At 37.7% G+C, this 21136-nt stretch overlaps 1 protein-coding gene and 1 long non-coding RNA gene across 35 annotated transcripts in view; one reads left to right on the top strand and one right to left on the bottom strand.

Annotated features, from left to right (window-relative positions):
* The window catches only part of LOC131381586 (uncharacterized), a 239395-nt gene that overhangs the window by 33200 nt on the left and 185059 nt on the right, over positions 1 to 21136 (top strand). The gene's annotated exons all lie outside the window — the stretch shown is intronic.
* NRXN3 (neurexin 3) overlaps positions 12382 to 21136 on the bottom strand; it is a 1690724-nt gene continuing 1681969 nt past the window's right edge. For 17 of the 34 annotated variants that reach the window (XM_058429914.1, XM_032180331.2, XM_032180330.2 and 14 more), the window contains one exon: positions 12382 to 15770. In XM_058429914.1, coding sequence (XP_058285897.1) covers positions 14845 to 15770 — 926 coding nt within the window. In that variant the 3' untranslated portion in view covers positions 12382 to 14844. The remainder of the gene's footprint in view (positions 15771 to 21136) is intronic. The other 17 variants (XM_058429925.1, XM_058429924.1, XM_032180353.2 and 14 more) reach the window with 2 other exon arrangements.

The raw sequence follows: 21136 nt of genomic DNA on the forward strand, positions 1-21136 counted from the left end.
GTAAAAATAGGTAAATGTAAAAAAAAAGAAAAAAATTCTGGGAAAACGACATCTCACTTTTGTGAAGTAATATTTTGAGTAGTAGGAAAAGGAAACATAAAATAGGCTTATTTATTTTGTTCTTTATTTTTATAGCATATTTATAAAAATAAAAATAAAATACATCTTACTTTTAAATACTTTCTTAAAAAAATAAAACATATCTAGTTCCTGGAAATGCCTACCAGTTAAATGGAAACTTCTCTGTATAAAGACAGGTATCCTTACTGTTTTGTACTTACTTTCAAAGTGTCTTTCTATGTATTCATTTTTGTTTCAATTTTTTTTCCCAACATTCTACATTAAAGTGATGCAATGTCCCCAAATAGGAATTATTTGGCCATTTCTCTGAAAGACTCTCTTCACAATCGGTCATTCTGCCTTGTCAAACCACTGATAGAGAACTTTGTTCTGAAAACAGTTATTTCCCACAACTTGTATCTTTATTGGAGTAGCCATGATTTAATATTTCAGTCAGATAGGAAACATTTCAGGTGATGATAGTAGCTCTCCCCTTACCTTTTCTAGTAGTTTAGCCCATTGTAGTTATAAATGCATAAACCCTGAGTTTGTACATTTCTACCCAGATGGCACAAGATGGTGAGTGATCAGTATGAGGAGGCTCCTTGAGCTTTGATACATGTTGCTATCAAAGCTGATTACCAGCTAATAACTAACTCCAGTTGAGAATGTATTTTGTGGAATTGTGAATACATCTGTCTAAAACCCTAATGATTCTTGATAGATCTTTCTGCTGGTATATTCTGGTTCCCAGAGTGGAGTGCACATGCATATGCACACATATATGTATACACACACGTAGCCTGTAAACAATTTTATCTGTACTCATTTTAATTAATATTAAACATTTCTAATTTTTAAAACATCTCTTTCATGAACATGTTTATCATTGTGTACTCATATTCTCTAGATATCTGTTACTATGGTTCCATATATATTCACTTAACAAATATAAAGTATTGGCAAAACAACAAATAAGGCTGGGCGCGGTGGCTCACGCTTGTAATCCCAGCACTTTGGGAGGCCGAGGCAGGCAGATCACGAGGTCAGGAGATCGAGACCACAGTGAAACCCCGTCTCTACCAAAAATACAAAAAATTAGCCGGACGTGGTGGCGGGTGCCTGTATTCCCAGTTACTCAGAGAGGCTGAGGCAGGAGAATGGCGTGAACCCGGGAGGCGGAGCTTGCAGTGAGCCGAGATTGCGCCACTGCACTCCAGCCTGGGCGACAGAGCAAGACTCCGTCTCAAAAAAAAAAAAAAAAAAAAAAAAAGCGACAAATAAGATATAACTCCTGGCCTCGTGAAGCTGACAGCCTAGGAGGGACACCATATTCTCTACTGAAAGATCTGTAGTTCCTCAGGCATGGCTAGTACTATGGCTGGTGTATAATAAGCACTCAACAAAAATTTGTGGCTGGGCGCCGTGGCTTATGTCTGTAATCCCAGCACTTTGGGAGGCCGAGGCTGGTGGATCACCTGAGGTCAGGAGTTGGAGACCAGCCTGGCTGACATGGTGAAATCCTGTCTCTACTAAAAAAAAAAAAAAGAAAAATACAGAAAAAAATTAACCAGACATGGTGGTGTGTGCCTGTAATCCCAGTTACTCAAGAGGCTGTGGCAGGAAAATCACTTGAACCTGGGAGGTAGAGGTTGCAGTGAGCTGAGATCACACTACTGCACTCTAGCCTGGGTGACAGAGCGAGACTGTCTCAAAAAAAAAAAAAAAAAAAATTATAGGATGAATGAATAAATATAGGTGTATATACCAGTGTTCTTATCTCTGTGTCTTTGAATGTGTGATTTCCTTTTCCAAGAACACTCTACCCATACTTCTAATAAACTATACCAGTAGCATTTCTCTTCTTGGTGCCATCATCTCTTTTTGGCCATTTCTAAACAATCCAGGCAATCTGGCTCTTCCTTTTTCTGTGTTCCCAATGCAAATTATATATCTCATTCACACTTCATCTGTAGAACTTAGGTACAAACAGAAGTACAACACAACATAGTCTCACGTGAGACAGACACCTAACTGCTTGAGAGCAGGGGCCTTGTTTCTTTCAGGTCTCTCTCCAGCACCCAGCCAGGGACTGGTTCACAGTAATCTGTCAGCAAATGTGAATTAGTAAATGAAAAAATTGAATTGAAATAAATTACCTCCCTACAATTGAGTTTGCATGCAAAGCTTGCCTGCAAAGCCTGCCATATTTTGGCCCCAAATTCCTCTTATGTATCTCCCATTTCTCCATGTGTCAACTAGAATCCAGCCACCTTGTTATTCTTGAAATGTCTTTCATTTTCCCATTTTATGCCTTCCACATATTGATGCCTATGACTGAATGCCTCTTGTACCTCTTCTACACGTGCTAACCACCCAGGCTTCAGACACCTTCCAATTCTAACTTCCCCTCTACCTTTACCACTCTTTCAACATTCTTAACTCACCAAACATCCCCTCACTCTTAGCATATTTCCCATCTCCCTATCTAAAATTATTTATCTTCCTTGAAGCAATGTCATACTTTTCATATATGATGCTTAAAATTCTGTTTTCTATTTTAGATTAGGTGCTTATCACACCTGTCTTACTAGATTTCAAGCATCCTGAAAGGAGGAACCATGCCTTGCACAGAGTCTTGCAAAAAGGAAGCATGCAGTCTCTCTTGCAGTGTGTGCATACGGTTACAAAAAGATGGGAGGAGGAAATATTTGATTAAACTCTGAATATAATTCTTATTCTGCTGACAAGATTGTAAGGTTCATAGAGTGGCTAACCAAGCAGCAGCCACCAAAGCATGTCATCATGGCACTTGAAACACCAGGGAGAGAATATTCTGGGGAAAAAAAATAACAGGTCACACATGGAAGACAAAGAACCAAAATGTCATTGGTCCATCCAATAGGAACATTAGAAGCTAGAAGACCATAGAGAAATACAATAAATAGGGGAGAGAATTTTATCCCTAGAGTTGTGTACTTGAAGTATCAAAATTAAATGATAATATTTCCAGATATGAAAAATCTTGAGATACATATGATACATCCATTTTCAGGGAGCTACTAGAGAATGTGCTTTACTAAACTAAGGGAATGATGTAAAGGAACAATGTGAAACCAGAAAACAGGAAATCCATCACAGGAGAGGATTAAAAAACCAAGTCGATGATGGGGGTAATAGCTGTGAAAGTGGTTGAAAGAGCAACCAGTTCAGATTGGAGCAAGAAAATAGAGAACTCTGGGAGAGATGCCTCAAAGATTAACACAAGGAGATGAATACATCATTAGTAAGACTTGACAGTGCGAAAGCTTATCTTGAGTCATTTGTCAAAGCCATTAACGGGAGTGAGAAGATTTAGCCAAATGAATCCAAGTAGGTGAGGGGGGGAATGAAAAGTGATTATCAATTCCAGAAAAAGCTAAGCATTTTACAAAAATTTAGGTAGAAAAGCAAAAGGAATTCTAAAAATACTTTAGTCAACAGGACAGTATTTTTGTAGTCACAATCATAAAAGGACCTAATAGTATTTAATTAAAATGTATAATATAACTACATTGGAAGAATGAGGAAGAGAAAGGGAGGTGTCAGACAAAATCCTAACATTTAACATTAGGAAGTCAGTAACATCTGAAATCAGTGACTCAAAAGATAGGTCCATATTGTCTTTGGAGAAATGTGGAGGTAATTACCAGAGAAAATGAGACTAGAATGTGGTTTCCTCTGGCAAGCAGGATATGGGAGGAGTGAAGGAAAACTAGAGCAGGGGGCTGCTGTTATTTATTATAAAGCTTTTATTTGTCCTATTAAACTATGTGCATATATGCTTTGTTAAAATTATAAAAATGTATTATTGGACCCAGTAAACCTATGGATAGGGACATAAAAGTTTGACACTACGTATCAGGTAGGTCATCACAGCATTCATCTGCCATTAATGGGCAAACGACAAAATTGCCTTTAGTGGAATCCTATAGTAACATTATACACAATCCACATTTGATAAATGTATTTACATTAAAGGGTCTAGGAAGGGTACTGCTTGATGTTAGGTCTTAGTGGTGTATAAACAATGCAGGCTTTGGAGTTTATACTCCTTAGTCCAGATCTTGCTAGCTATGTAATCTCAGACAGATTATTTTTCTGAGTTTTCTCAAAGATAAAATGAAGATAATATCCATATCGTAGGACTCTTTAGGAGTAATATTCAAATTGCTATAATTGTTGGCACTGTTAATATTGCTGTCAATACTGGTTCTGCTACCATGGCCGATATTTGGAATTTGGCTTACATGTCTTAATTTCTTAGGTATCAGGGAAGGATCAAGTTCTGATCTCACAACTTACGGGAAGTGTGAACTTGGACAAGTCACTTAAACTCTCTAAGCCTGATTTTTCTCAATTGTGACAGGAGATAAGAGTTTAGCAGAGATCCTAACAGTAAGGCTCAATTCACTGCATTCCTCTTTTGTCACGTTCCTCTAGCAAATCAGCTTCCTTCTCTACCATATCAGCAGTATCCAAATAATTCATCATAGATTCAAAGAGCTTTCAGATTGGAAGACATCTGAGCCACTGGGCAGGAAAAGACATCAAGTCATGCTTTTTAAATTAATGGAGTTGAATACTCTTTTGCCCTGAAGTATATAATTGCTCTTTTGTGACTTTACAGGCTACTGTGCTTCTCACAATGTGGTCCATGGACCAGCAGCACAGAATTGCCTTTGCAGGTTAGAAATGCAAATGTTTAGATCTCATTCCAGATGAACTGTAGTAGTGGGGTCAGTGATCTGTGTTGTAAAGAGCCCTCCAGGTGATTCTCACACGTGCTAAAGTTTGACAAATTCCTGGCCTTAAATTTTCAAAGCACAGTACTGGGGGGAAAAAAAGGAAAATGATAAAGATGTGTTTGTACATCCCATGAGTATTAGGTCAGCTATCTTCAATTGTTCCTTCAGCTAAAGTAGATCGGTCACCTCCTCTGTGCCAGACACTGTAAGAGTTACTGAGGATTCAAGATGAATATTTTAGGTCATGACAAACACTTGCCTGACCAACCACAATTTTCATAAAATCATTCTACGTATTTTCATGGATTCAATGATTGGCTTTCTTATAAATATGGATGCATTATCAAGCTCTCCAGGATTACTTCCTGGGCTCTAGCTTTCCAGTTTAAGTGATCATATTTTCTGATGTCTCGTGTCTATTTTCCTAAAAGCTGCTATATTGTATGTAAACTCATCTGCCTTCTTGCATGTTTTACATATAATTTACATAGAATTTGGCCATAAAGGAGATAATCTTCCTCTTTATCCAAGTAAAGCATCTACCTGGAAGAAAATTATCTTTACTTCTACGTGACTTTATATTATAGATGATGATAGCCAGGGTGTTTTTGATCTTTTAATATAAATTGTTCCAGTGTGTACCCATCTCTCCAGTCATTAGACATTCTCCCTGAAAATACTTCTTAGATCTAAATTGCTAAGCAGGGATTCCGTGTTCCCAAGGCTTTAATGAGCTGCATGTATGCCATTGCAACTTTCTTGCAGCCATAAAGTCAGAGAGCTTCCAAGGATTCAATTTTTAATAAAGAATAAAAATCTAAGTAGATTCAACCTAAAGCAGGAAAATAAAATAATAGAATATGGGTTATGGAGGAGGGAAGAAAGCAGGCAGGAGAGAGGGGTAAAGAAATAAGCGTTATCAGCATTTTAATGGGAATGAATAAACAGTCTGCACTATAATAAATCTCCTAGGCATTTGATCCCAATAAACCATCTTAATCCTCAGGGCTATTCTGGCAGCATGAGATAACTACTCTGAAACCAAAACGTATTTAGCATAAAACTCACATTCCAATGTTTACTGTGTATCTGCTTTTAAAAAGTAAATTGAAAATTTAAACTTATCTGAGGTTGTGTAAGAGGAAACAGCCTCTAAGGGCCCCTTCTGCGTGTCATCCAGCACCTGCCTGCCAAAGTCAATGCTGGGATGCCCACTGGTCGGGGAGCTGGAGTACTTGTTAACTGAAGCCTTTTAATCCGCTGTTTCATCTGAGCATTATTTGACTGGCTTAGGCTTTGAAAACTTCCTCCTTTTTGTGTGCATGTAGAGGGCTTTTTGATATGGGCATGATGGCAGTCCCACTTCAACTGATATATGTCATAGAAATATCAAAGTCACATGTCCATATATGGTTGACCTATAAAATCTTTGAATTAAAAAAAAAATTGCTGTTTTCAGTGTTAATCGTGACCAAGGAGTGGTCCGATTACTTTTTATCCTTTTTTTCTTTTTTCAAAGCCCATTAACTTATCTATACCTAATGTCCTCAGTAAAACACACTTGCCAGTTACTACTTCATAACATCAACCTGTCTAGTTATAAAAGCTATTGCCGGCCAGGCGCAGTGGCTCATGCCTGTAATCCCAGCACTCTGAGAGGCCAAGGTGGGCAGATCGCAAGGTCAGGAGTTCAAGACTAGCTTGGCCAATATAGTGAAACCCCATCTCTACTAAAAATACACAAAATTAGCTGGGCATGGCGGCAAGTGCCTGTAGTCCCAGCTACTTGGGAGGCTGAGGCAGGAGAATCGCTTGAACCAGGAAGGCAGAGGTTGCAGTGAACAGAGATTGCACCACTGTACTCCAGCCTGGGCAACAGACTGAGACTCCGTCTCAAAAAAAAAAAAAAAAAAAAAAAAAAAAATGCTATTGCCCTGGTGTACATATATGTACCAAATTGCAGCTTGTCATTTTGCCAGATGAGGAAGTCAAGCCTGTTCACCTAAGCAAATATGGGACTTACGTTCTTAAAATATATTTTAGGGAAGTGGTGTTTATAATAGCAGTGTTTAAATACATTTTGCATTTTTAAAAGAAAAAGGTACACAAGCTCTAGTACAAAAGAGAAGCACAATACCTGAAGCGATTTACAACGTATTACCATATAAGAACAAGCAATTCATTTTTTTTCTTTTGTACAAAAGTGGAGACAGGGAGAGAGAGAGCGAGAGAGTGTGTGTGTGTGTGTGTGTGTGTGTGTGTGTGTGAATTCAGAGCTTATCTGTTAGCATCAGACACTACTGGCATGAAGAGAGAGACTTCATTATTATTTTAGATGCTTTAATTCTGGACCTGTCTTCTGAGCAATTACAAACTGCTTAGAAGCAGCTCTCCCGCCTCTGTTCTCTTCCCCTGCCCTACCTTTTCTTCTTTCTTGCTTTGATTTTTAAGAAAGAACTATCCTAGACTTCCCACATCAAATCTGACATCAAACCAGATCTGGTTACTCATACCCATACATGCATATAAGTACATTTTCCTGCGTGGTATATGAACATTGAAAACTATACTGTAATGCCAAGGAAGTTTTAGCTTTTCAGTTTTAATGATGCCTCTATTTTTATCTACTTTCTGACCCCCACCCATCAGCCTGTCTACTGTACTCTTTTGCAAACCTAAACGACCTGCCTTAAGAGTGTTTATATATGCTCTGCTAAATTTCCAAAATAAATAAAATGTCAAACTACTAAATGCAGAGTAGGAACAGAAAAATCATTAACTTGTTCAAACTAATTATTCTATGTTCCATTTGGCTCCATGAAATCAAGAAGCAAAAGTTTACAGTGGTTCTGTCCATTCATCCTAACGCTTACCTTGACTTTATGGTAGAAAAGAATGTACTATCAAATAGTCTATATATAGCTCTGTGTCTCTGACTCTCTCTCTCATCATATTTTTATGATGAAAATTCTAGGTCAAAAATGGCAAGTGAGTGAGAACAAAGAAGAAAATCATTGTCAAAAGACAATGGAGCAGTAAAAAATCATAACTTGAAAATGTGCTTAAGGCATATCTCTTCTGTGTAGACTCATGTAAATTCAGTATAGTTACAGCTATTGAAAATACATGAATATAACCCTCTTAAAATAATGCTAGTAGATCTGTGATCATGTTTTTAGAGGTAAAGGTATTTCTTAGCTTTCACATGTACAAATTAGTAGTCTCCCCTTTTACTTACTCTCTTGAAAGAGTACAGATTCTCTTCCACAATGGCACATTTTACAAAAGATATAGCAGCAATATATAATCTATAGACCGCTTTTTATTCATTTTAAAAGGTGATTGAGCACAGTTGAATTGAAATACATACAAGCTGAAAAATCTTTTCACTTTTTCAGGAAATCTCATTAAATGATGAAGAGTCTGCTTAGAAGCTAATCTCTTTTATGTTGTCACTGAATAAAGAACTGGAATCATGCCATTAATTGTCCATCACAAAGAAGGTTAGGCTTAGGTACACTGAAACACTAAATAAGACTCAGGTCGAGAGGCCCAACAGTAACTCTTTGAATGCTTTTTGTTTTATAACATTGTGCAATATTACAAGATGTTCTTTCATAGGGAGGTGGGCACAGATAAAACAAGGGTAACAAAATATGTTTTGTTATCTTGAAACTAAGTGATGGATAAATGGGGGTTACGCTATTCTCTTTGGGGTATATTTGTGAAACATTCACAATAAAAAGTTAAAAACAAAATAATGCATATCAATAAAGGGGTGCAAGGTTGCCTGAGGTATTTGGCTGATCAAGGGCCACAAGAAAGCTGAAGGATGGAAACTCAGAAAAGGAGTGACATTCTCAAGATGCAGGGCTTCCCTGGGTCTAACTGAAGCTGGTAGCTGGAAACAAATAACTAGTGCTGATGAAGGAAAATCTTTGCTAACGAGCCAGCAACTAAATTTTATATTGTCTTGGCAAATGAAAGAATTAGAGAAATACTAAGAGTGATTGCCAAACTTTCATATTTTTATTAACTTTTTGGTGCTGATTAGTCATGCATATAGCAGCTAATTTTGATCCTGCCTGAATCAAGTAACAAAGCCAATTGTAATAATGACCAACATTTATTTAAGGTTAATGATGTGTCACACATATGCTAAGCATTTCACATGAATTATTTCATCCAATATTTCTCAAACCTGCAAGGTAAGTCTAACAAAATTATAGGTATGAAAGCTGAGCCTTAGCTAAGTAGTTTATGTTAAGTTATAGTACCAGATGATCCATGGCATTTTGACTCTAGAACCCAGGTAATCATTAAAAAAAAAAAAAAAACTCAGATATCTTGAAATTCACTCTACTCATTTAATACATCTCCCAAGATCTGAGCATGCATTGCCTTTAGCTGTTGTTGTCTTATATGCCCTCACTCTCATGCAACCCTAACACTGCTCTTCTATCCTGGTCCCTACTCACGTGATCCTACCTGCTCTGTGGCTTGGTGTCTCTTGGAATTATTTGCTCTTCTACTCGGGCCATGTAACCACTTCAAAAAGGTTAGAGTTGCTTCCCAATTCTGATTCCCTTGATATTTTGGAACTTTAACCTTTCCAATTCCCACTACTATAAATTTGCTAGAAACAGAACCATATCCCCTCCAGCATTCATATGTTGAAGTCCTAACCCCAAACATGACTGTATTGGGAGGTAGTGTCTTTAGGAAGTAATTAAGGTCAAACAAAGTCATAATGGCAGGGCTTTAACCAATAGCACTGGTGGTCTTACAAGAAGAGCAAGAAAAAGAAATCTGTCAGTGAATGAACAGAAGAAAGGCCCTGTGAGTACATAGTGAGAAGGTAGCTTATTATCTACAAGCCAGGAAGAGAGCCCTTCCCAGAAACTGAGCCCTAACAAACTTTGATCTGCAACTTCATTTCTGGAACTGAGAAATACATTTCAGTTGTCTACCCAGCCTGTGGTATTTTGTCATGGTAATCCCAGTAGACTAACACAACATCCTATCATTTCCTGCCTTAGCTTCCACTTCAAATGCTTCTGGAAAAAGTAGAAAATGACTTGCTTCTCTAGAGACAGGTTTATGAAAGAGCTCTAAATTCGGAACCACAAGATTGGATTTTAAGTCATGACATTGTCATGTGTTAGCTGTGTGACCTTGGAGAAGTCATTTAAGTTCTTTGAGTCTGTTTTCTTGGTAATAAACACAATTAGAAAAATATATGCCCTCAGTATTTCAACAATAAAAGAAAAAATAGTAAAAATATCAAATTGTATTATCAATGCCAACTAACCCCTTACTGATATTTAGTGATCTTTTCATTAGCAGCCTTCCTACCAGTGTTGTCAGTGGACTGCTGCCATTAATCACTCATGGTCCCACTTGGGTATCTGACCTTGTCCTTTAATATATCCGGAAGCCCTCTGACTACAGCTTTTGTAACCTCTGTAGCAATATGTCAGTTTCTGATCCCATTGTCTCCAAGAAGATTGACTTATGCCTTTTTTTTCCCCAGAATAACATCTCTATCAGGAAACTCGGTTGCTCCATTAGAGTAGATCAGTTATTACCTTTTATTTCAAATGTGCTCGAGTCCTTTGTACTCAATGACAAACAAGCCCTTGACCTTGACCTTTTCAAGCTACTCTCCCATTTCTCTCTTCCCGTTCATTGACATGATTTCAAAAACCTTCCTACTCATAGCTTCCTCCAATGTACTTTTTGCAGTCTGTCATCAATTCAAATTATGGTTTTGATCCTGCTTGCTCCCACTTTAAGGCTTTGCTTAGAATGACATTCAGCCCTTATTTCTGCCTATCAGTTTTCCAAGGTTTACCAAAATGTCACCCCTTCTATGAAGCCTTCCCTTACATAATTTCTTCTAAGCTCCCAACTAACTTAGTTTGTACTTTTTGATAGCTTGTTTGCATTCACTGTAGTATCATTATTTGTGCATCTTTACTAGATGATAAGCTCCCAAGGCTCTCAATTTAATATCCCATAATCATTTAGTAAATGTTCAATAGACATTATCAAACTGATCTTAAACTATATAATCAAGATATTAGTTCAACTGGGACAAACACAAGGCTTGGATATTTTTTGGAGAAAGATCAAACTTCAATGTGAATATGGGCAAAGAGAGACTGGGCCTGTATAGATTTATACAAGAGACAAAAAGTCTTAAAATCCTTCTAGCCATTTTCTGCCTTTGTTGAAGCAAAGTAACAATAGCCAATAGTAGACTAGCCTGCACATAAGTGTTCAATAAATGTTTCTTGAATTATAGAAAAATCGAATGCTTAAAGTAGTCCTAGAATTATATATTAAATAGTGAGATTTAGAAAGATTTCGGGAGGAGTGGCTCACACCTGTAATCCCAGCATTTTGTGAGGCCAAGGTGGGTGGATCACTTGAAGTCAGGAGTTCGAGACCAGCCTTGCCAACATGGTGAAACCTTGCTTACTAAAAAAATAAAAAATAAATGAAAAAATGAGCTGGGTGTGGTGGCCCATGCCTGTAGTCACAGCTACTCAGGAGGCTGAGGCAGGAGAATCGCTTGAGGTTGAGAGGCAGAGGTTGCAGTGAGCCAAGATCATGCCACTGCACTGTAGGCTGCAAGACTCCATCTCAAAAAATGATGGGAGAACATCTAATATAGAACTTTGAAGACAGGAACAAAAAAAACTTTGCATAATTTGACATCACTGAAACTTTTATCCCTCCCATTCCTAAGATAGTCGATAGTATAACCATTCCACTAATGTTATCTTGAAGGCACAGGCTTAACTAAATATATATTTTTAAAATTCTAACTCTTTGAAAACTGGTAACCAACATATGGATAAAGTATAGCTTTCAGTTAAATCTATATTTCTAGATCACAGTGAAGAACAAAGGGTAGATGGATTATCCAAATGACCAAGTAAGTGTGTGCTTAGAGAACCAGAAATATGAACCATTTCTGCTACAATGGGTGTATGAAACAAGTTGTAATCAGAAATTCCTGTAAGAAGCTGTTAAAATTGAAGCACTCATTTAAATTTTGGTTTTGGATTCTGTTTTTTAATTTTAAATTTTAATATGGTGGGAGGCTTGGACAGAAGACATCTAAGACTTTCTAGTGCTCATGGCACTATGTGAACATAGTTTTAAATACTGTTTAAAGCTTGTTGATTTATAGAAAATACATAAAAGGTATGAAATGCCTTTAAAAAACATAGTATCCAATAATCTTTTCCAGAAAACAATGTTTCTATCATCTTTTCAGAAAAATGCACTCCCTCCTGGTTATTCTATCATAGCAATCTAAAAAATAATGCCTCAAGTAACAGATGATAATTATCTCATAAATACACCATTTTGATAACTTAATGTAACAATTAGCAACTGCTTAGAATATCTTCTATCACATGAAAGTGGTCTAGCTCTTATTCGGCTTTTAATAAGATATGACATACTTAGCTTCAGTGCAAGATTTTCTCAAATGTTAAGAAAATAAAAGTGCATCAGCATACAAGGTTTTGGGAAGAACATTTTATTGCTAAGCATATCCTTGAACGAAAATGCAAATATGAACTAAAAGAAAAAAGAAAAAGCAGTAATGTCACAACATCATAAAATAAATTCCTTTAGGTTCTGCTAATAAAACAGGAATATGATAGAAGCTCACATAGAGAATGCACATGTTCCCATAAAATTGTCCAAATAGAAACTTACACTAAAAGGAATATAACAAATGTATTATTACTCAAATTGGAAAAAAATGAAAGCAGGAAATCAGTTCACAAGACCTCAAGACTCCAAGAACAGCAATCTTTTACAGACATCGAGATATAATCAACTTTGTATAGGCTGGGCCGTTTAGGTTATCTAAAATCGTGCTTTGATGTCTCTTTATAATCCTGTCTTTTTTTAATGATAACAAAAAATTAAACTCTTAACACATTGAAATATTAGATAATGAGGAACACCTCTTTCCATACACATTAGTAAAGGCTACCATTTAGATTGCACTTTTTGCCCCATGTCTTTAAGATATTTTTTCAAAGTCAAATATTCATGCAACTTACAAAGACCAGCAAGAGTAGATTTCTAAATCTAAACAGCTGATTGATTTTCATCTGTACAAAAGAAATTGTATATCTCTGACCCTCCAGAGGACACACTTCATTTTTGTGTGAATATTTGTCTTGCTTTGTCTCTTGCTTTTTGGATAGCTATGGCCATACAACCAGTTTATTGTTTTTCTGTACATTGTTTCCTCTTTACAAAAAGAAAAAGACAACCAGAATATAAACCAAACAGAAATAAACAGGAAGAAAACAGTTCTTAAAGCAGTATGTACATAGGTGGCTAAGGAATTATACCAGCAAAAATGTAGTAAAATATGTAAACAAAATCTGAAGTTTTTTTTTTTTTTAAATTCTCTTTGACACAGTTAACTGTGACAAAACTAAAATTCACACTTTCTTCACATTTTAAGGTTTGCTTTTTTGTTGTTTTGTTATTTTCTTTTAAAACAACATTCTCATTCTACTGCAAGACTTTAACAGATTTCCTGTGTCAGTCATCCCATCAAACATACCATGATAAATATATCTGTATATATATTTATTTATATATATATTATACTATTAAATTCCTTTTGTGTGTGTGTCACAGCAGCTTTATTCATTTATTTGTTTTTAAAAAAGATGGGTGAAGAGAGAAGTGAGCAAATGGAAGGACAGAGTTATCCATAAATGTCAGGCTACAAAATTAAACCACTGTGAAAACCATTGTCACGTTCAGGGCGGGGAAAGAACTATGTGTTTTGTACTCTGGCATGACATGGTTGGCTTGTGTGACCTTTTGTGGTTCCATTGCGAGTTGAACTCCCCTACTGTCTGGTTTGATAATTTAACAGACTTTAATATTGTCTTTTTTATTTGCATGCATTTCAATCAGTCACAGATCCAGCCCACCTCCCCTTCCTCTTCCCTAGGAAAGGCTATTTTAGTTTGTGGGGCTTTCCTCTTTAACACAATTTGGCTGGGTGAATGGACAGGAACAATATTGTTATGTAAAGCCAATAGCTCTGATAACATCAGCCCTAAACCCATCTGTTCCGGGTTTGGGTGGTAAATTCCGAAATTAGATCCTGGGGGACCAGCTTTTCAAATCAATTTATCATCCGTCACATGAATTTTGCTATGTGTTCAGCAAAGCATCTTATAGGAAACAAACAACAGATTCTAGAGACACCATAACCTGATATGTAGAGTGAACACCATGGTAGCTTTTGAGTTCATATGGCAATAGTCTCTCTCGCTTTTGTTTTGAGTTTTTTTCCTCTTCTGATGTCCAGTCATTGTCAAAAAAATAAACAAAAACCCAAAAGCCATTTTTTCCCCTCAGATCTTAAAGTTACACGCACACTGGTCAGAACCAGATAAGGGTTGTGAGTTTTTTTGTTTGTTTTTGTTTTTTTGGTTTTTTTTTTTTTTAACTTTTCTTTTTGTTGTTGTTGTTGTAGTTTTGTTTTTTTACATAATTAAACCGAAAAAACATGGTTACAGTCAAGCTTCACAAACATCATTACAGACTCACTTGGAGTTATGGAACAAGTAAGCCATGAAGTCTTCTACCTTTTAGTAAAAGGTCCTCCGGAGAAGGAAGTTTCCAGGCCTGCAGAAATGGTGGAGCCACCGTCCGGCTCCAGAGCGCTAAGTGTGTGCTTTATGATACAGCAGGGCGCAAAACCTTCTGTCTCCCCGCGACCGCTGGGACCTTGCCGCAGCCGTGGCTGAGCTTTAGAGAGAGATGCATCGCTGTGTGTGTGTCCTTTAAAAAACGGTTTTCCCCACCAGAGTCGTGGTTATATACCCCATTTCATAGTTCCAGCAGTTCTGACGTCTGTGAGATCTCACCGTCCAAAGATTCATAGGCGTGGATAGAAATAAGTGTGAAAACTCGCGTGTGAGCAGTGTTCGCATGTTTACACGTAATACTCCCTGTCCTTGTTTTTCTGTTTCTTGTGGCCGCTCTTCGAGCTCTGCTGCTTCTCCTTCATGAGCGTGCCGTTGCTCTGGGCGGAGTTGCTGATGTAGTTCCGCGTCTCGTCCACTTGATAGGACCCCTCGTCCCTGTTCCTGTACTTGTACATGGCGTACAGGAGGATCAAGATGCAGAGGGCGGCAGCAGCCACAATGCCGACGACCATCCCTGTTGTGCTGCTCGACTCCCGGATCACCTCTGAGGCCCCCGGAACCCGTCTGATTCCCGGCTCCGTGGGGTTTGCTGTGGGCACATTACGGAACATGGGGGAAGTAATTAGTGGGCTCTTCAGTTTGGTGCTGTCTAGCTCATAGGCAGTGGGCAACGGAAGCAAGACTATATCAGGCTGGGGTTTGAGATCACGGTTATTCATTTTGCCAGCTGGCAATTTGGGCACCATCCCAGACGAGGAGGAAGCTGTGAAGCGGATGAGCTCAGGGGATAAAGATGTGGTAGTAGTCCTACTAGTTTCGGAGACTTTGTTAGGTCTAAAGTCCTTGGATTCCCACTTGGGCGCATGTGCTTTGTAGCCACCTTCGAAGATTGAAGTGGAAAGACTCTTATCTGTTACCAAGGAGAAGGTGGTGTAAAAATCTTCATCATCAGTAGGGGGCAGGTTAGAGTCAAAGGTTTCCCCTGAGCCATACCCAGATATCACCAAGCCATCATCATCACAACCATCGCTGCCTTGGTCCGACAAGCAAGGTAACCCCGCCTCAGAGGTCATGGACAGGGAATCTTTGGTGGTCTCAATAATGGTGAGGAGGGGGCGAAAGGTAGGGGGGAGTGTAATGGAAGGTGCACGAGTAGCAATAGGAGGGGTAGCTAAAGGGTCTTCTACAAGAAGAGGGATAACTAATTCACCTCCTGGGATGGAAAAGAAAAAGAAAAACAATTAGTATATTTGTAAACACAACTCTCAACCAACGTCATTCACAGATTATGCCTCAGAAATTATAATAAAAAGATCTGGATCTTTTCTGGATGGCTAATCATTCTAGGCAGACTTGGAGCCTTCTATATGCCTCTTGCCACCCAAACCTGAAATCCCTAAATCAGGGGCTTAGATTTTTTAAAGATACTCTCAAGTAATTATTTAGATAGAATTCAACTGTATATGTTCTTTCCAGGATCTGCCTATGGGCTGATGACATTCAGTCAATGATACTGTTATAAATACTGACTGGCTATCAAAATTGGCATGTGTGGGTACATGTACATGTTGTGTGCTTAACTTAAGAATTTATTAACGTGTGTTTAAGATTTCTTCATTGCCTTCTTGGGATTCTACTCATTTGTTCCCAGGAGGATGAGAATGACCGATTCACCATCTTATTGAGACCAAGATCAAGAAACATAAAAGATTGTGTCCTTTGTGTTAAATTACTTCCTTTTATTTCACACTTATTAATCACAGTCCTTGTTTACTATAAGCTGAGTGATAGGGATTTATAAAAAGTTAAAAATGTTCATCTAACAAATCCATTTTGACTATGCTTTTCCAGAAATCCCCCTATTAAATGACAGCTTGCCTTGCGTTAGTCTAATATTTGTATGCATTGCTTTCATGCTATATGCAATATATGCTGAGCTGGAAGCTAGATTTTCAAAATACCCAGCCTAGATATCCATGACTTGAAACTTTTAGACTCAGAAATGTTGACTTAGCAAAGTGAGTTTAAATTGGTAATTGCTAACTAGTGTGGCAAAAGCATATCTGTTTACCCATAGACCCTCGTTATTGCACTTAGAATCATATGGACTAAGTTGGGAAAGAACACTCAGAATAGTTCATTAAATCACAGGGCCTTGCAGATCATGGGTACCACAAATATTCTGCAGTAGTGGTTGCTTACCTGGCTGTAAGGCCAAGATTGCTATGCATCTATGTCAGCAAGATAATTGATCTCTCTTCAGTGTCTTTATAATGTTATTTTCCAAGCAGAGGAAGAATCTTAAGAAGTCACAGTCCATGTCTCTTTATTGAATTTATTCCAGAAAAATAGATTCCCACTATCACTTAAAAAAATCAGCTTGCAGGGATGGTACGAATGTTTCCTTGCCCCAGTTAGAAGGTTGAAATACTAATGTGATGTTATTGTTGAAGGCCTCTTTCTGAGCTGACTCATTGAGCTGTCAACTGGTACCACGTACGTGTGTCTCTTACACTTGGTAATAATTTTGCTGTGATAGTATGGTCAGTGTTTGAGTAGCTGTTAACAGATAAGACTGTAGCTGAGGTACCCACCTCATCAGTAACAAAGCCAGACAAGGAGGTGATTCAGTACCAGAGTTCTAGGGGTACTCCAAGTGAATAAGCCTTGGAGCCTACAGAGTCTTCCAGAGTTTTTCCTATGAAGATTGATTAATGAATTAAAACTCTCCTTTTGAATGCACAGGAAATGCTTCAAGATGCAAACTTTCCACACCTTGCATCTTGAAACCTTTCCTACGCATCCAAATTGTCCGGGTTTCAGGTGTGCTAAGAGAAGGGCTTCCTGAGAAGAAAGCTAATACCTAACTTCAAGCACTGAGAAACTGTTGGTGCCCATGTCGGAAGCCTTTATCCTCTCCCTGTTTAGCCAATAACAATTGTGTTCTGCAGAAAGAAACTGAGTTTGGGAGGGAACTGATAAAGTATATAATGTGTATCATTTAGAAGGGAAGGGACAACAGAATGTTATAGTATCATCTCTGGTCTATGTGATAATTTTACTATGAAATTAAAAAACACCTTTTTGAGATTCTCAAGATGATCTTACAGCATGTGCTCTAAACCTGAGCCTCTATTGTGGTGCTCAGAGTTTGAAACTATTGAGCAAAATGATCTTTGCAGATTTGCCAAAGATTCACACTTGCTGTACTAGACCAGCAGACACCTATTTTTTTTTTTACATGGTCAACATATATAATTCATATGCCTTACAACTTATTTAATGCATAATTTACACACTTTTGCTAGTTTTTATAAATGGGATTTGGAGTGCAGTTCCCTAAAGGTAAGCCAGTCCTAAAACTAACTCTGAGCAAACTTTTTTATTATTCTTCTGCTAGGGGGGGTCCCAAGTGGTAGATTTAAGGTGATATACGAAAGAGGGCAATGTTTGAGTAATAGGAGAGCAGTGATGAGAGAGAGGAAGTGAAGGCCCATGGAATCTGTCTAAAGCTTCCTTAAGGATTTCTCAGGCACAATTTTACTTACCTTCAGAGGACAAGGCAGGAGGATTTTTTTTTATTTTAACTTATCTATAACACAGGTTTAACATGTGTGTTCTTTTCTGGCACAAACACCAAGTCATTTGTTTCTTGTGGCAACGACAAATCTACCCCATGTAGAGTAAGCAAAGAAGAAACTAGGTTAAAGGACAAGGAATAACTGATATCTTAGGAGGCAAAGGCCTGGTACAAATAGTTTGAATATAAAGGCGAACTGTTGGGTAAGAGGCTAGTGTCCCTTTAAGTGGGATTAAGATCACGTCTTCATGATTACAGAGTGGCATTCATTTGCAATTTTAGTGTACCATCTGTGACACCCAACCGGAGTCTTAAATTTGCCTTTTTATTTTTTCGGTTTGTTTTGTCTCTTTTCAATACCAGCTAAAGCTTCCACAGTGTACTTGTTGTTTCAAAATCTACAAACTGTTCACTCTGCAGTTGAATTACTTAACTTTCCTTTGCTATCTCCCTCTCATTTAACACACTAATGTAAGTATCTTAGATTTAAAAAAAAAAAAAGAGTAACCACATTTTTTATAACTGTACAGTAAGAGGTTCTGAAGCTTGTTAATTTATAAAGAGCTTCTAAAAGCCTGGTGAGTCCCAGAGTGAAATGATAAGAGCTTATTTTAAAACTCGAATGATGGGTATGCTATTTCAGAGTTTAGAAAACAAAATCTTTCAGAACTACTGATCTCTAGTTTTCTTTGCCATTTTGTTATTAATATCGGTAGCAGCGATAAAAATGATAAATGATACCCTCTGTTGGGAAAATCTGAGCCCAAATTTTGCTGATTTTTAGACAACAAAGTGGTAGAAGCTTTCCTAACCCCTCTTTCCTGGCTTCTCAGGAAGTGGGAAGATTGCCTTTAGTTTAGAATGAAGTCAACTGCGGTACAGGGGGGTCCTTACGACAAATAGGAATTCTAATGAAAATAGGTAGACCATTTTAGATAACTGTAAACATGAAAAATGCCTGGGACAAGTGTATATGTTGGTGTAATTAATTTTAATATTCCATGTTTAAGATTGCAAATGATAATAGTGTCCTGGGGGGATCAAAGGCACATGTCATTTGAGAGGAGAAAGTGATATATTTCTCCTACTATAAGATCATTAATAGAAATAACTTGGTTTGGCCGGGTGCAGTGGCTCACGCCTGTAATCCCAGCACTTTGGGAGGCCAAGGCGGGCGGATCATGAGGTCAGGGGATCGAAACCATCCTGGCTAACACAGTGAAACCTCATCTCTACTAAAAATACAAAAAAATTAGCCAGGCATGGTGGCTGGCACCTGTAGTCCCAGCTACGGGGGAGGCTGAGGCAGGAGAATGGCGTGAACCTAGGAGGCGGAGCTTGCAGTGAGCCAAGATCACGCCCCTGCACTCCAGCCTGGGCGACAGAGCGAGACTCTTCTCAAAAAAAAATAAATAAAAAATAAAGTAGTTTGGTGGGAAGATAGTCAAGGCTTCTTGTTTATTTTAATCAAAAGTGACTACCCTGAGAAATGTTCAAGTAGCTGATAATATTTTCTTCACTTCCCAGAGACCATGGAGTCAGTGATCAACTATGTGTCCCATGCCTACAAAAGTATTCATGGAAGCAAATAACCCAAAGTCATAAAGGGTTATGAGCAGAGTAATACAAAACCTATAATCCATCAAAATCCTAATTTCCTATGCTATCCCCAGAATTTTTCTTTAGTTTGGGATAAAAGCTATCTGTATTCCTTAAAGTTAGCATTTTAAAATCAGGCATACATACCCCTTTTTGGCAGGATTGTGCTTTTCTTTAAACTAGAGAGATCATTAAAGATATAAAAGGTCTATTTTAGTCCTGAAGGCTTCCTGGCTTTTTTGCTTTATGAGTGTATTTGTAGATATATAATTCATGCCTCTAGGGCTGATATACAGGAAAAGGGGCTCACTGCCATCAAAAAAGACAGTATATAAAAAATTTAATAGAACTCTTCTGAACTGTGAGAATGTTGTGGGTGATAGTGAATGTAATGGGTTATCTTTGGGAAAAAAAAAAAAAAAAAGAACAAAAAAACAAGAAGCATGAAGTTTCAACACTTGCCTCTCTGGAGATATTTGGGTTTTGAGAGTTCACGAAAATACCAAAACAGTGATGCTGAACAGTGAGACTCTGGGAGAGGACACCGTGCTCGAATTCCTTGAATTCTTTTTATATATTTGGGTATTTCACCTCATCTCTTATTTGCATTATTCCAATTTTCTGCTTGAAAATTCACATAATAAGGGGAAATCATTCTTTTCCCCCCAAGAATTAATTTTTCAAAGATATTTAGCTCTTTGGTGACATAGAAGTGTGTACTTGTAACACATAAATATCATAAAGCTTGTAACCATGAAATTGCTCTCTATCAACCTTCGGGGAAAAAATAGTCATGGACAAACAGGGCAAGTACCTGGGGAGAAGACAGTAGAAAAACTCAAGTGTCTCAAAGAGGCCTAACTTGTATTTTAACAGGATGATAATTTCTAGGTAGGGCATTCTCCCTCCCTTCCCCACCACCCTTCCACCCCAGCAAAGGGTTTGTCTGAAACAGCTTTGATTTTGAAAGGCTACAGATTATATTTTTCAACAATAAGATGAGCCACATCCCCTTGATATCATTATGTATTATAAAACATGAAATGTCAAGTGGAGTGTTTCATTTGCTTATTAAGAGCTTTGCTTCTGAAGTAACTCAGACTCTTAGCATCAGAACTCTATAGGAGTTCCTACTAGTGCTAGGAATTTGGTCAAATTTCTTAAACTCTATGGAAAATGAGAATAATAAAATACCCTACCTCAAACCATCAATGCAAATATTAAAATGATGCATATTAAGTATTTTTTATATATTAGATGGTTAGCACAGTACCTACTGCTATTTAGAAGTGCTAGTTACTAATGTTATTATTTCTACTAATGTATTTGAGCTATAAACACTTAAATAATCACTTTCTTCTATCCCTTTTTTATTTAGTGGTTTCCTGCTAAAGTAGAAG

The sequence above is a fragment of the Hylobates moloch genome, unplaced genomic scaffold (assembly GCF_009828535.3).
Source record: "Hylobates moloch isolate HMO894 unplaced genomic scaffold, HMol_V3 SCAFFOLD_16, whole genome shotgun sequence".
In the NCBI taxonomy this organism is placed as follows: domain Eukaryota; kingdom Metazoa; phylum Chordata; class Mammalia; order Primates; family Hylobatidae; genus Hylobates; species Hylobates moloch.